The 17,450-nt window shown below is 37.8% G+C and overlaps 1 protein-coding gene across 1 annotated transcript in view; it reads right to left on the bottom strand.

Annotated features, from left to right (window-relative positions):
* Rs1 (Dead-box helicase Rs1) overlaps positions 1–9,510 on the bottom strand; it is a 117,822-nt gene extending 108,312 nt beyond the window's left edge. The window contains exons 1-3 of the mRNA XM_067144654.2: positions 9,294–9,510; positions 7,013–7,195; positions 3,438–3,585 (exon numbers count right to left, since the gene is read on the bottom strand). Coding sequence (XP_067000755.2) covers positions 3,438–3,585; positions 7,013–7,195; positions 9,294–9,386 — 424 coding nt within the window. The 5' untranslated portion in view covers positions 9,387–9,510. The remainder of the gene's footprint in view (positions 1–3,437; positions 3,586–7,012; positions 7,196–9,293) is intronic.
* Between the last annotated feature and the right edge of the window lie 7,940 nt (positions 9,511–17,450).

The raw sequence follows: 17,450 nt of genomic DNA, 5'->3' as shown, positions 1-17,450 counted from the left end.
TGATGCATTCATGACAACATTTCTGCAGGCAGAGGGCAGTTACGAATATAAAGCAAAGTACAAATTATTATTATTATTATTATTATTATTATTATTATTATTATCATCGAATACGCCAAGGATCTTATTCCCACACCGTGTTAAGGCCCTTCCTCTTTTATTTACGGCGAGCGCTGAGCTGACACATCAACCTTTCACTGGAGACTTGGATTTTCCGTGGAGTTTAAATTCCACGCGAGCGGCGCAAACACTGAACACAGAAACGCCGGTCAGCTGCGCAGTGTTTTTCACTACTTCTTCCACAGTCACAGCAGATTCTCATCTCGTAGACTACTGTAAACGTTTAAAACAATTTGGTTTAGATTTCCTACTTAGTTTTTCTCCACTTTTCTTAGCTTTAAGGGGGGAGACCCAGCTTAACAAAGGAAAAAAATAGGTTGATATTCATTCGGTTTTTAAATATGCTACAATTGTTGTTGACAATTGCTGCACATATCCCATTGTTGGCATGCTTCCTGGCAACCAGAAGCAACTTCAATAATGTCAGAATTTTAATAATTTTAATATTTTAAAATAAAATATTCAAAATTTCCCGCCTTTTTAACAGTATATCACTGTTTCCCTTATAAATTCCAAGTTTACAAGAATTTTCGTACTTTTCCTTTTTTAAAGTGTGTATCAAAACTCTAGTTACAAAATAAACCTCAATCATTAACATAGACTGTGATTTGGATTTTTTGTCGCGTTTTTATTCCGAGCACCAAAAATATTAATAGCTTTTTAAATAAAAATGTTATATAAAATCAAATTTAAATCCTATTGGTCTGAATGAGGTACAGATTGTAGTACAATATTATGGGAGGAAACTCTGAAAAAATTATAATTATCCATGAATCAGTAAGAGAATTATGAAGGAAACCGTGATATATTGTTAAAAAGGCGGGAAATTTTTAACATTTTAATTTAAAATGTTATAATTAGAATTTTGACATTATTGAAGTTGCTTCTGATTGCTCTTAAGCATGTAAATACTGGGGCACGTGCAGCATTTGTCAACAACGTTTGTAGCATATATAACAATCGAATGAATATTGGCCTATTTTCCCCGTGTTGAGCTAAGTCTCCCCCCTTAAAGTATTTCACAGGGGACTCAAGCGTCACAGCATCACAGACGTCTTACTCACTGCTGGCAGCCATTATGAATACTGAACATGCTGTTGCCCTGTTGCAGCCAGTATTGCCAACAGTTTTCTTGGATCCATCTTCAACGTCGCACATATTATGTGAACTTATCAGCAATGGAATGAAGTCGAACAAAGCTCACTAAGTACACAGTGCAATAACATATCAATATCATATTAAATAATTATTATTTTGCTACATACACCACTGAGAACAATAACTATTCATAGAGCCATCTACGTACGAAATATAAGAGTTGATAACGAACACAAATAACATACAACCTGTGATATATTTTCCATATTTATACAGGGCAAAAATGTTTAATTCGTTAAGTCAGTTCACCAGAATATCTAACCAAACTGAAGGAAGCTCCTAACTTCAGGAACAAGTAACAAACCTAGGGAACTATTTGGCGCTGCGGAAGCCTTTTCACCGACCAGAAGTCTGACTAACATCAAAGGGACCGCTAAGGTCTTGAGTTGACTCTCAGTATAGTACTGAAATTGCAGTTAGGCAAAGCATGGGCTTGTGTTGTTGCCTAGCAATGAGTGCAGACTGGGCGGCCCATGAAGACCTCGCCATAGGAGCCATGGAAATCTCTTTTCAGCAATAACACATATAACTGTTGGTCTCGGCTCCAGAGTGGCACCTGTAAAACCGGCCCACGTACAGACTGATGCTGCTTTACTGTTTTCGTCATTGTCACCCGCCTGCCTATTGTCACATACTGCCATGAAGATGTTGCAACTAAGCATATTCTACCAATGTCAGTACAAAAGCCGCGAATACTTGGTCCAGATGTGCGAAATGCTCAGCGAGATGTATTCTCCTCAACAAAGAATCGCAACAGTGGAGATGTACATGTCTACTGGTTCATTTAAGGAACCGCAGCATATTTTTGCAAACAAGTTCTCCGGTGTTTCCATACCACCAAATGGCAGTACACAGGATTTGGTGAAAAAGTGGCATACTACAGCATCAGTTGCAAACGCAAAAAAGAATCAAGCCCAGTCTGTTTGTACAACTGCTGTGATCGTGGATGATTTAAGTTCGAAGAAGTCGACACGTAAATTGTTGTAACAGGTGAATGTTTTGTGTAGATCTTGTCAATGTGTTTTACATGATACAGGGTTGATGCCCTACAAGATAACATGTGTCCAAGAATTGAAGGAGGAAGACAAGGCAAAAGTGAATTACTGCACATAGCTACTTCAAAAAAACTGAGAGTGGATTGCTGGATCCACTGGTGTATTTCATGAGTGATGAAGCCTGTTTCTATCTAACAGGACAAGTGAACTCCCAGAACAACAGATACCGGTCAGCAAACAATCCCTATATGATTCACGAGGAACCTCTTCATAATAAAAATATAAAAATCTGAGTGTGGTACGCTATGCCTGCAAGTCGGATTGTTGGTCCCACATTTTTTGAAACAACAGTAAATACTGATTTGTATATGGGAATCTCCGACAAATTTTATGCACAGATGATGGCCCAGGAAAGCTCGTATGTTGTCCTTCAATAGGTTGGGGAGACCTGTCACACTTCACGGGAGTCAATCTCACAAATTCATTTAGGTTTCACAAAAGAAAGGATTGTCAGCAAAGGATTGTGGCCACTGCAATCGCCAGACCTATCCACTTTATTTGTAAGGCAGTCTGAAGGGAAAAGTGTACACAAATAATCCAACGACATTAGAAAACTTGAAGAACAATATTTGTAATGAAATTTTGAGAATTGATGCCACAGAGTTGCACAGAGCATATGATAATATGTTAAGGCAGTGCACTGAAGCACAAGGTCATTTTCAGCAATTACTGTAAAAGACAAAGATCATTTTAGTAAGTAAAGGCCTTTATGCTTCTTTTTTCGTTTGTATCTGCTCCTCATGGTGGACCAGTTTTTCATGAGCCATCTCATATAATTATACGGGACAGTCAAATGAAAACAGGATGGCACAAGGATGGCAGGAAAGGCTTAGCTCTGAAAATTGAAAAGACACAAAGAATGTGTTTTTAGGATAATTGGTTAATGAGATAGGAAGGTTCAAACACTGCACTGCACCAGGCGTGATTGTAGGTCAAACTGCCAGTAGAATGAGCCAGTGCTAGACGTATAGTGTATGTCAAACAGACTCAAGGGGTTAATATTTATTTCGAATATGACCTAACAGCTGGAGTTATTTTATGTACAAGTGTCACTTAGTAACAAAGTTTAATTCAAAGAATAAACTGAAGACCAAACCAACTAACCTTTCTTCAGATCATCCTCTGAAAGAGAGACTGCATCAGACTGTTCCGATTCATTTTCACTATCAGATTCCTCTTCCTTTTTAATTTCGACACTATTGTCACCATCTTCTTCCTCTTCTTCATGCCCATCATTTTCAGAGCTGTTTTTCTGCCAAAGAAATAACTTTAAAGAGCAAATCACAGCTATCAATACCACTTAGGCCTATGTCATGAATTTTATACAATTTTCCTCATACGAATAAACTGTATACAATATAATACACTATTAACCACTACACACTCAGTGCCCATAAAATGAAACTCTTGTTATTTCTGAACATAAATGGCTTTGGTAATACAATGTATCATCTGAATTCGACTATTTATCAGCAACATGGTGATTTAAAGGGCAGCTAAAGATATTCAAGGCTGAAATATTATGTGGTAATTCTGCAAATGTAAGTTGATAGAAGAGAAATAAGAATGTATAAAAATGAATATTCTAGAAGATAATTTCATATAGCAATGCTTCACCATAAAAATACAACAGGGAGATCTATGTTCCTTTATTATCATCATCATTTTCCAGCTCTGGTTTCCTGGGTGTCGTGTATAAGCGCTTGCCACTTCTTCCTATCAAACTATAGTTTCTGTTCCTCTATGTCCTCCCTCTTGACATTCCTCTTGTAGACCTCCAATTTCACAGTGTCTATTCATTGATTCCTTGACTTCCCTACTGGGCTCTCCCTTTTCACTTCTTTGTCAAAGTAATTCTTTGCTGTTCTCATTCTGTCCATCCTTATAACATGTCCAAACCATTGTAGCCTGCATCTTACTGGTACTGTGTTCCAGTACCAGGCTCCACGCTGGATTTCAACATCTTGCATTTGTAGTGGTATTTAAAGCAGTAGTCGTAGTACCCCCAAAGTTTTCTGACAGAGAGATGACCGACATCCATTCTATACATGGGCAGGCCAATGGGTGAGGTGCCATTACAACTGCTTGAAATGCTGCTACAAGTATGAACAATGTTTCAACAGTTGCAAATGTAATTACTTCATATTTCGGATATGACTGGTTTCTGGAGTTATGTTTATAAGGATTATTCCCCCTTGTGTCATTGTCCTGTACATACTCCTGCAGAAACACCCTATATAAGCAATGAACCCTATAGCAATACTTCTGTGATTAGTTTGGTCTAAGATTGAGAAAAGTGCCAATGAGGTACAAATAAGGTTCCTGTTTACTTCATTTCTAATCTTGTCTCTCCTGCTCTTTTGGTTCACTGTTCTGATGAATTTCATTTCTGTTGACTGGATTTTACCATTAGCCTTGTATTGTATTATAATTTTATTTTATAACAATATAAATCTTACAGTTCAAGCTACCACTTTTGATGAAGGTGAGGATATATTCAATGCAGATCTTGGGAAGATGGATGAGAATTTCAGAAACTGGCAGCTCCAGCCAAGTGCCTCAAAATCTGGGATCACCTCCAAACAAACTATCATCATAGAGTGAAGTTTAGGAATCAATACCTAAAGCACAGTAGCTGTCCTAAGTACTTAGGTGTGACATTGGACAGGACACTGACCTACCAAAATCATATTGGAAAAACGGCTGCAAAACTGTAAAGTCATAACATACTTAGTAGGTTAGCTGGAACATCATGGGGTGCCGACGCCAGTACACTCAGGACTACTGCTTTGGCTGTTGTACTTTCCCCAACTGAATATTGTGCAGGCATTTGGTTAAATAGATCTCACATACTGTGCTCTAAAATTTTAAAAATTAAATCCTTTATTGAAAAATTAGATTAATGACCAAATAGATCTTATGTCAAACTAACTTACAATAATCATTTATAGTTCATAAAAACATATCTTACACCAGAAAACCAGCTGGGAAACAAACCTGACCTTTTTTTTTTTTGAGAATGACGCATCCACACTGTGAATATATTAAGTACAGGAGAGAAATTCACAGATATTTTTAGCCAGACCTGTGGTCTTGTCACTAGCAGGGGACACAAAAAGCTGCAGGCCGCTTCCAAGCTATAACCTGAGGGCTTAGGCCCCCAGAACCCCTTTGCTTCATATCAGACCAATGGTGTAAACTATTCAGACTACCGTATTTACACGAGTAATACCAGCACACTTTTTTTTAAATTTGAGGCACGAAATTGGGGTGCGGGTTTTATTTGCGTCAATGTTGGCATTTTTTTTTTCAAAATCAGCCTTCCTAAATTTAGGGTGCGGGATTATTCGGTGGCGGATATTATTCGCGTAAATACGGTGGTGGGGATTATACACATAAATACACGTATTTACGCGAATAATACCAGCACATTTTTAAAAAAATTTGAGGCACGAAATTGGGATGCGTTTTTTTGCGTCAAAGTTGGTATTTTGGTTTTTCAAAATAAGCCTACCTAAAGTTAGGGTGCGGGGATTATTCAGTGGCGGGGATTATTTGCGTAAATACGGTAATAGTCTTGTCACTAGCCAATGGTCTAACCAAACCAGAACAAATGTTCTTGACACTAGCAACACCTAAGTTGGTAGCCTTGTGTAGTGGTGTTAAAACATCGTGCGAGCCACATCATGTTAGATTCATAACCTCTCTTTTGAACCCCCGTTAATAAAGCTTTACTCTTTAGTTATTTTTATTATTTATACTGACAAATGAAATGGCGTATGGCTTTTAGTGCCGGGAGTGTCCAAGGACACGTCCAGCTCGCCAGGTGCAGGTCTTTTGATTTGACTCCCGTAGGCAACTTGCGCATCACGATGAGGATAAAATTATGATGAAGACGACACATACACCCAATCCCCGTGTCAGCAAAATTAAACAATGATGGTTAAAATTCCCGAACCTGTCGGGAATCAAATCCGGGACCTCTGTGATCAAAGGTCAACACGCTAATCATTTAGCCATGGAGCCAGACTATACTGAGAAAAAATATATTCTTCAAAAATGTAAAAGTTGCACATTTTCTTCTAAGAAATTTTAAAATTTTAGATAGGTTTTTAACACAGTACAATTTTACACAGGAGGTGATTAATACAACTTTTACCATATTAGGTTTTCATTGTACTTTTACTCTCACATATTGTTAACTGATTGATGCCTGGCTGTTCACTACTTTTAGGGTTACTGTCTCCTACTTGGTAATTCAATCTAAGTCAAACACAATGTTAAAATAACTATCTTTGACCCTCCCTGCACATCATATATCACAGTCAAACTTCTCTACTAGTCATTCATTAGCAATTACCAAGCTGATCTCTGGCTATTCCATTAACATCAACATTCAGATATACTGAAACATTGTCTATGGTCAATAATACTCAGAAGACAGTGCAATATAGATGGAAGATGTGACAGCGGAAAACTAGAAGAATTTCCAAAAAAACGTGTTCCAGACTGTTTGAGAGACTATTCATACGTCTTAGCGAACATCAGACTTACTCATAATCTAACAGAACTGCGTGTAACACAGAAATCATGTTTAAGCAGTAGGTGATTTTTCATTTTAGATTAAAAGCTCAATTAAGAATAACAAAATCAAAGGCATTGTATCAAGAACTACTTACTTTCAGTTTTTTCTCTTTCCGTAATTTTTTTATCTTGTCATCAACCTTGCTTTTTGCATTACGTTTGATATATTTGGCCAAGTCGTTCCATTTTCCTTCGTTCTCTTCAAAAGTATCGAATTCAAATCTAAATTCAGAATCAAAATCTATCTTCTTTTTATTCTTCTGTTTAGTTGGCTGAAACTGTAGAAGGTTATAAATTAATACTGTAACAGTTTAGAAACTGAATTATACTTCTCGCAATTTCATCGTTAACGCCTGGCATGCTTTTGAAGTACACACTGCAGTCCACGTAGAGTCTCTCACTTACGAGGCAAGCAAGCAGTTGGTTAAGAGCCATCTGTTATTGGTCAATAGTAGAGTCTCCCCACCAGACAGCCGTATATGAGTCATCCGCTATTGGTCTACAGCCGTGCCGGCGGGTGGTCCTGCTTAATATTTGAGTCGTCGATCGTTAACGAGGAAACTGCGAGAACTATCATATACATACATAGGTCAACATACATATTTGTTACAGATTTTCAGTGTTCAATCTGCAAGCTCTGTGGCATCATTTAGTTTCACATCTCTTATCAATAAACCAGTGGAAAGAGAGCCCAACTACCATCGTTTTGTAGAGTTCATTATTCTCCCAGTAACCTATCCCCTTCCATTCACCTCGCAAGACCCCACCCCCAAACCCAGTTTGAGCTTATAGCTTCATCCACTGAATTTATTCCTTACGTGTACCCTCCATCCATTGTTCCCTCCTGTTTGTACCAGCAATCACAGGTTTAAAAACTGAGAAGGTCTACTGTAATTTCAATATAACAGGGTCAATTCTAGCAGGCTGACTCCAAACAGAACTGCCCCCTAGGCCACAACAACCTTCAATAATTGAATATGTTGCATGCTAGCATCTCCACTTGCCAAATATCTATACCACAGCCCAAAGCATTTATTAAGGAGGCCATTCTTGAGGATGCTCTCTTCTGGTTTGATAGGGAGAGGATAGGGATGATCTAATAAATACAAGGAAAGAGAGAGGCAAAAGGGACAAAAAGATAATACAGACAGTAGAAGACAAAAAAACACAGAAGAAGAAAAGGAACTCAATAGCTTTGTAATATGTTAGTCAAGAATGCAGTGGAAAACATGGACTAAAAATCGAATGTATGTATAAATTTGAATAATGCTGCATTGGCATTCAGGCTCTGACTTGCTCCTTGAAATGCACCCCTGCTATGTGATGTGTTAGACCAGTTATGGTATGGCCATGTCATGTGAATGAAGGGCAATTCAGTAATAAAACAGCCCTCCAGTTTAACGCAGGTGGGTGCCAACCACGAGGGAGACTGCCAAAGAGGTGGACTGACAACGTTATGTAAGACATGCATGCTGTGGACCTCAATCCCCAAGGCATCCAAGACAGGGCCAAATGGCAAAAACACAGCCAAATAGCAGACCCCATATGATGGGAAAAACTCTAGGAAAGACCGTCATCGTATACTTTAACTCAACATACTGAACACTATAGAAATCAAATTTGCATGGATATCACATAAGTAATTTTTCATTTTGAAAATCCTACATGCATTTTGGTTTTGGCCAGGAATTTAAGGTCAAATGCCCTTCTTGACACCACATCATTTTTGGGGTGAAAATCAAATGCTTAGTTCTTACCAAACAGCATCGGCGGGTGCAGAGAGGGTGTGGCCATGGCTGATCCAAGGCTCTATAACTCTGCATTCTGACCAACCAACTGAGCAGAGGTCTGGTGGCCACTGCTCTACCGTGGCTGTAGACCTTTGCATTCAGGAGATGGAGAGGGGCCGGTCCCCACTATCAACAGTCCTGAGAATGGTTTTCTGCGATTTTCCATTCTCACGCACTAAGGCGAATGCCAGGACAGTTCCTAGTAAGAACTAAAGACGCACCCCACCCCAACCATCTCTAAATCACAAATCACCGTATCACATATCCTAGTCTGAGAGAGGGTGTCAGCCTCTAAGGGGTGTGCCTACCACTTCAGGGGTGGAATCAAAACTTTGAGTAGTAGTTACAAAATGAACGATCGTGAATCCCACACTAAACCATGATTACCCCCCAAAAATGTTGAATCTCTAGGAAAATAAAATTGGCACTGTTTAGATATTAAACGAGAATTCAAGTAATATAAACTATCCTTGAAACTACAGTCACTCAAAATAACACCACACTACAAAAGAACAGACAAAATGGAAAGAATATCCCTCTTTCCTTCAATGTAGATCAAAACAACTTCAATGCCATAAACACACACCTCCTCCTCTTCGTCTGAGTCCTCAGAGTAATCAGGGACATTCTCATCATCGTCGTCAATAGTCCTTATAATATCACTCTTCTTATTCAACATATCGATAACGTTCTCTACTATAAATCACCAACTAAATGTGATTCGTCTTTTTAAACATTAGGAACTAACAGCTACTGTCAACACAACACAGCAAGCGTAGCACGTGGGTCTCCCGAATTTACTAAGAAATTCTACGCTAAAGAGAGCTCATTCGTTTACAATAACAATACAATAAATGAACACCAATGTTCTCTTTCCTTGTATCCTCTTTGGCTCTACTAGAATCTCAGGCAGGGCGAATAGAATAACATGGCGGATAGAGATGTTGTTGATAATTTCCCGATGATTCAAAACGATTTCCGAATGATGTCATAAAACGATAAATCACTAACATTTTTAGGAATGCATGTACCGCTGAGGGTATCGACCTAAAAAAAAAAAAGGAAGGATCATTAACCAAATTTATCGAAATAGACTTTCAATGTATTAGGTCGTGTTACGTACATGTAGTAGGTGTTGAAGAGATGTTAAGTACAGAACAAAAATGGCCAGCCGGACACCAGTGGGATCCGAACCCACAAACTCCCGATTTCGCGTCGGTTGCTCATGCGGTCGTAAAAATTCAATATTCATTAACCAAATTACTTGAGTGAGAGAAATGTAGTCTTCATATACGGTATTACACAAAGGACTCTCTATACTTAAAGCCAAATACACTATAGACAATACTGGACACTTTCCATATTCTCCCGTATTAAACTGAGAGGCATGTTGATGGAGGCGCACCTGGCGGCCGGACCTCTAGGCCGATCTCCACTGATTAACATTTAACAACATGTTAAGTGTTAAAAGTGTTAAATGTTAACTGGTGACACCATCAACATTTTCAATGTTAAATGTTGAATACTGTTTCATTTAACATTGTGTCCACGCTTAATAAACATGCTAAACTTGACTTTCTTTGTTTATATATAGGCCCTAAGTAGTTCATCATATCAATTTGAGGTAATACATTTAGGTGGGGTCTAGTATTTTCAGATAAGGACAATGGATTCAGATGAAGAGGATTTCCCCCTTGGTTATTGCCACTGTTGCTTCTTGTTATGACATAGAAATGCAGTTTTATCAGACACATTTTCCCCCTCATCCTGCTCATTGCTTCAAAAGCAAACCACTTTGAAGTATAAAATTCGTCAGCCCGTGCACCCGGCCTCTGATTTTTTTTGCAATACTCGACAGTACCGGGAGCGGACGGACGCTATGTTTTTTCAATGCACTCGAGGGGAACAACAACAACAACAACAACAATAATAATAATAATAATAATAATAATAATAATAATAATAATAATAATAATAATAATAATAATAATAATAATAATAATAATAATAATAATAATAATAATAATAATTAGAGTTCCTGGAAACTGTCGGCTTTCTTCGCTTTATCTCTGTATTCCTTTGATGAGACATCCCACAAACAAGGCCTTTCTATTATATCATTAATTAAGTCCAAAGTAATGTTGCTCCACTCCATTTCTGACTATAAATTTTAGTATAGTGCAGAGAGAACGACACACGTGCGCGTACCGGTACCGGTCCTGTATTTGTAGCTTATAACAAAGAGAATGAGTGTTGGGGAGTGTTGTAACTATAATCCTACTTCACGAGCAGCACGTCGTTTGCGTCGTTTGGCTATCTGTTGACATGGAAACGGCAAGGAAGTTGCCGAGGCTGTGCCAACATCTCACGAACAACGAATTGACTTGATATGTTTTCCACGTGGAGCGGAAAACAGCCAACATGCTATAAGTCTTAACCTGAACATTCTGAGTTAACATGCAAAGTCAATTTGAAGACACGATCACAATATACATGTCAATTGTAACATGTTAAATTGAACATGTTGGTGTTAAATGTTAATCAGGGGAGACCGGCCTTTGAACATCAGATAGCAAGATTGAAACTAAAAAGGTAGCATGTTAAAATTGATAGAAATAATGAAACTAAATAAGGATTTTCCGTTTGTTTTACCACGAAAGATGCATGTTAATACTGATAGAAATAATGAAACTGAATAAAAATTTCGTCCTCTCCGAATCCTTGGCTGAATGGTCAGCGCTGGGGCCCTCTGTTCAGAAGGTCACGGATTCAATTCCGGAGGGATTGGGGATTTTAATCGCGTCTAATTAATTATTCTGGGTAAGGGAATGGGTGTTTGCGTTTGTCATATTCAGACAAAACACTATACTTCCAACAACCAAAGAAACATGCAGTAGTAATTACTAGACCTCGAATTTTTAGGTGCTAAAAATGTTATTTTATCTGCCTAAAATAGACTCTCAAATAGTTCGAAAATATTTTTAGGCAGCTTCAATTTTACGTATTCCAACAGGCATCAATTAAAATAACATGTTTATTTTGCTAAAGTGATTATAACTCGATAGTGCGAAATATAAAATAAGTTTCAATTACCTATTTGATGCAAACGTCGCACAATATAATTTTACCATCTGATGTGAAATAGAGAAATTCATGTAATCGCCTTTTAATTCAAGACAACTTGGAACCTTACACTTTCAGCATCATTCACACACTGAACAAACGAGAATACAGCTTTATGTATATTGTTTTAATTTTATTCGTGTAAATAAAGTTAGAATACTTGTTGACAACTAAATGTTAAACCTAATGTGATTTGTACACTAATATTTTACAATATTGGAATTTACTTATGCTTTGTCTCGAGAAAAGCGGAAGAAAGATTTCGATACCTGAACAATTTCAACGTTATTGCAGCCAAAAACAGCACAAACCATACGAAACAGAGTTCAATGATTTTATGATATTAACTCCAAAAAAATTCTCATTGGATAAATTAAGTTTTCAAGAGAATCTTCTCCTTAATGCAAATCCAAAACAAAAGTTTCACATTATATCAGCTGATCGATATTATTATTATTATACTCAATTTCAAAACCGTTCCGCCAGGTCAAGACCAACTACAATTACATCAGAACGTAACCCAGAAAAAACATGGCGGAAATCGGTGGGCGATATGAGAGGTTATGAGGAAGATTGAATGTGTTTATTCCGGGTCACCTAAAGAAAAAATCACAAGTCGAAAATCATGAAATGCAATTCATTAACACAAAAAATAATTACGCATCAAAAGCAACGCTATCACGTAATTAGATTGAAAATCTAACTGTAATTTCAGTGGAAAAATAATAAAGGGAGAATTATTTTATCAAAGTCAGGTTGAAAACACACACAATTAAAAATATTTCACATAGGAAAGACCGGACAGCAAATAAGATAAATAGATGTCAACAAATAACATTATTAACCTTATATGAAATACCACACATCATTGTTAACCACAGTCCATTTTGTAAAACATGCAAACGAATATATTTTTGGAATAAAGTTTCAACTTTCCAAAATCCGCCTGAATTAGTGATTAGGTACAGTGATATTAATTTGTATGACACTCTTGAACTAGTCACCGTAAAACTCATTGGAATCGATGTTATATCACCCACTCGTAATTTGTAAAAAAGGAGATAATTCTCATTTCAACTCACGCGGAATGGGGGTATGTTTCGTTTCCTTACATCCGTTGTAAAACATAAAAAAAACTATTCAGTTGCATCATTCTTGTACCAGTTTGAAATGATCTTCATATCTCAGTCGTAACTCTGGGTCACGATTTTCCGGACTTTTTCGGGGCATTTAATTTTGTAGTTAAGTACTTTGGCTTACTTGTAAAAACGCTAGGACAGTAATAATTAGGTAACTTCGTAAGTTTACGCGACATCCAAACTGGCCTTTTAAGGGTTAAACATTTTCCCTAACAATAAATTTGATGTCAAAATGATGAATGCACAAAACACTTGTATCACTTAGTTTCATGTTTTCCCTATGAATTTACCTAACCAATTTACCTCAAAAATATGTCTTTTAGAAATCTGAGCACTGAAGCTTTTGCTCTGCCCCTGTAATTGGTTATTCATCCAGGCAAGCAGTACATACCATCTAGCTGATTAAACTATAAACATACTGCACAGGCAACTGAAAAAATAAAGACAACAGGTTCTGAAAAGAACATGAGGTCAATAACGTTATATTTATCACCGCCAGAATTGTTCGAATACATACGCTCTCTAAGAACAACCAGATTTTTACGGCACTGAAGATTATAAATAAATATAATGTACGATTAATAATATTCAAATTTCCGTACATATTTGGTAACAACACGAATTCCAATAATCAAAACAAACACAAGCTATCACTCCAATGGCCGCCATTATGGGCAGTTTCGATAGGTTGGTTAAGGCTGAGGCATGTTGTTGGTATATCTCAGAACTTAACCGACCTATCGAAACTGCTCACAGTGGTGGCAGTTGGAGTGCTAGCATGTGTTTGTTTTCATTTGTGTAAGTCATGTTGTTACCAGGCATTTACGGAAATTTGAATGTTATTAATCAAACCTTATACCTATTTATAACATTTAAATGCTATAGGGTCTCTTTCAGTGCCGTAAGAAGCTGTTTGTTCATAAAAAGCGTATGTGTTCTTCTCAGAACTGCTTTTCTTTAAATTTTCACTTACCTGTGGGTATGTTTATAGTTTAATTAGATGGGTCGCATATGCTGTGTGCCTGGATATAAGTCCAATTATAGGGGCAGAGGAAAAACTTCACTGTTCAGATTTCCAAAAAACCTAGTATTAAGGTAAATTTGTTAGGTGCAACCATAGGGAAAACTTCGAAGAAAATTATATACTCCGCACGGCTCTACTTCTAAATTGACGTTTAGACCGATTTTGGCTCTGTCTGGTGGTAGTGCACCGAAGCATAGACATCCAACCAATCCAACCTGCCATTTATATCGATTTATATCGGCAGAGCACGATCTCGAAACCTAGTTGCCAAGTCTGATATTTACATTCACCACGTGGTTAACCTATCTCGTTCGACGTGTATGGTATTCGGTACGGTTCGCGATCATTTGCATTTTCCTCCAGTAATTAGTGATTTATCATATAAGTTTTATCTCTCTAGTATAGTACAGTATAGCGTAGTGTACAGTTGAGCATAGCATAAGTACAGTATAGGTTTCGTTATTAAATAGCTGTAGTTTTATTTACGTCCGTGCATCAGTGTACTTAGTTCGTCGTGTTTACCATGTCTCAGTGTAGTTCGGGAAAGACAAGTGGCAAGAAATCGAGACGTGTGGGACAAGGCATGCCATTGAGAAGCCAGGCACGTGAAATTGTGTCCAATGTGCGCGAGTACTTTGAGAAAGAAAAGGAGAACGGTGCTACATTGCTTCCTTTAGCACAAGCTGTACAGAGAACTGCCGACGCTATCAAAGTGAGTAAATACACAGTAGTGGCAATTGGAAAGGAGAAATACCACGCTGAAGAACAATCTCCTGGATCCTCTAAGTTGGAAACACCGGGTAAGAAAAGGAATCGGGCCAAACCAGTGACGAACTTGAACAGTTTCGAGAAAGATGCCATTCGTCGTCATATTTATGACTACTCCCGCAGAAAAGAACACCCTACTCTTGCGAAGCTACGTGAGTCTCTGAAGGAAAGCGAACTATTTAAAGGAAGCAAGACTTCACTGAATGTTGTGGTAAAGGAACTGGGATTCCGTTACAAGAAATTAAACGGTCGCCGAGTGTTAATGGAGAGAAGTGATATTGTGATGTGGCGCTGCCGGTTTTTAAGGGACGTTATGAAGGAAAATTTTGATTCGATTGTGTGGTTAGATGAAACATGGATTAATGCAAACCATACCGTAGGAAAAGGCTGGACAGATGATTCTGTGGAAGGTACAATGGCAGTGCCCATTGGAAAGGGGGGAAGAATTATTGTGCTACATGCCGGTACCGAAAACGGATTTGTACCTAACTGTTTATATGTTCTGAGGTCTAAGAAGACTGGTGATTGCCACGAGGAGATGAATAGTGTCAATTTTCAGAACTGGTTTGAATACACATTGATGAATAACCTGTCTGAAAATTGTACAATAATAATGGACAATGCCCCCTACCATTCCGTAATTCAATACAAAGCTCCGACAATGGCAGTAAAGAAGTCGATTCTTGCTGAGTGGTTAAGGAGGCACAACATTCCTGTGCGGGACGACATGAAGAAAGGTGAACTGTTGCAGCTTGTGATAGAAAACAAGCCACAATGTCCTGTGTATGTAGTGGACGAAATTGCAAGACGTCATGGACATAAAGTTATTCGACTTCCACCTGATAATTGCCACTTCAATGCAATAGAGAAGATTTGGGCTCAGGTTAAGGGTTATGTTGCAACAAAAAATAAGCGTTTTACTGTACCCGAGGTGGAAAACCTGTTAACCGAAGTTGTGGCGAACGTCAGTGCCGATGACTGGAGGAAAGTTGTGCGCGGTACACAAAGATTAATACGTGAGGCGTGGGAAAATGAAGATGTACTGGAGAACTCCGTCGAAAGTTTAATAATATCTTTGGGACCTGGTGATAGTGACAATGATTCATTGTTAGAGGGTTCCAGTGACTCTGAGATCAGTGGAGTGTTCCCTTTGTAGGCCATAACCTCCTTCCTGTGCCAGCCATTGGCGGTGAGTGATGTGTTATTTCCTAATTCTCTTTTATTTTGAATAATATATTTTCTTATTAGTGTCAGATGTTGTTAGTAAGTGTAGATTTTATGAATTTGTTTTCATTCCATATGTATTCGTTTCTCTGAGTACGGTATTACATTTTACTATATATGGCTGTTTACCGCGGTCGTATGAATCAGCTGTTCTCGCGGGCGTAGCGCGCTGGCAACAGAGGATTGGCGATGCTCATTTGTTTTGCGAAACTTCAATTTAGAAGTAAGGCCGTGCGGAGTATAGTAGTGTTGTGCGCATTAATGATTTGATATCAAATGTATTATTAGGGAAGATATTATACCCATAACAGGTATTTACCCAGTTCTTGTGCCACGCAAACTTCTGAGGTTACCTACTGATGCCTATCCTAGCATTTTCCCCAATAAACCAACGTACCTAACTATAAAATGACATCAGTCCCGGAAATATTCGAAAAATCGTGACTCATAGTTACGACTGATATGTGAAACATCTTTAAACGGGTACAAGAATGATGAAATTGAATATATTTAGTGTTTCACAACGAAGGTACGTAAATGAAATCTAACCCTATTTCTCGTGAGTTGAAATGAAGTGGATTGTGGCGAGTTGAAATTTTGTTCGAGAAATGCATCTGTTTGCATGTTTTACGAAATGGGCTCTAGTTAATTACATTTTTGGTATTTCATGTAAGGTTAATAATGTTATACGTTAACTTCTATTTATGTTATTTGTTGTCCGGAATTTTATATGTAAACCATTTTTATAGTGTGCGTGTGTGTTTCAACCTGACATTGATAAAATAATTCGCCCTCCGTTATTTTCCCTCTGAAATTACAACTACAATTACGGGATAACGTTTCTTTTGGTGCATAATTATTCATATTTTTAGTTAATGAGTTGCACTGCATGACGTTTGACTTGTGACGTTTTCTTTACGTGACTCAGAATAACCACAATCGTACCCTTAACCTCTTATGTCGCCCAACGATGCCCGCCATGTTTCTTCTACGTTACGGTACGGTCTGATTGATTCTTGGCAGAGAATCCTTTTCCGTTTGGTTCGATTCGACTCGTGGCGATCTAAGACAAGACCATCTACAATAATATCAGAACTTAGTACAAAAAACGAAATGACCGACGCATCGGTTCAATGTAAACATGCCTATGATACATAAATATAACCTTTTGATTATCGTATTGAATTGCTAAGCTGTCAATAGTAACGAACAGAATACTTTACTTTAGGTAAAAGACCAATATTATCTAGAAATATCCTATTTTCAGATGAGCAATAAGTGGATAATTCAACATGTAAATATTTTCAATGAACTAGTATGTTAAAGGAAATAGGTAATATGGAATTGCATTCTACTGTAAAATAACAGTCCTGGGGGAATATTTTATGCGTTTCAATTCAGTCAATTAATTAACCAATCAATCAACAACGATCTGAATTTTGGGCTGTCGTCCAAGAGGCAGATT

The sequence above is a fragment of the Anabrus simplex genome, chromosome 3 (assembly GCF_040414725.1).
Source record: "Anabrus simplex isolate iqAnaSimp1 chromosome 3, ASM4041472v1, whole genome shotgun sequence".
Taxonomy (NCBI): Eukaryota; Metazoa; Arthropoda; class Insecta; order Orthoptera; family Tettigoniidae; genus Anabrus; species Anabrus simplex.
Note: the sequence above shows the minus strand (reverse complement) of the source record. Positions and strands in the feature narration are given on the sequence as shown.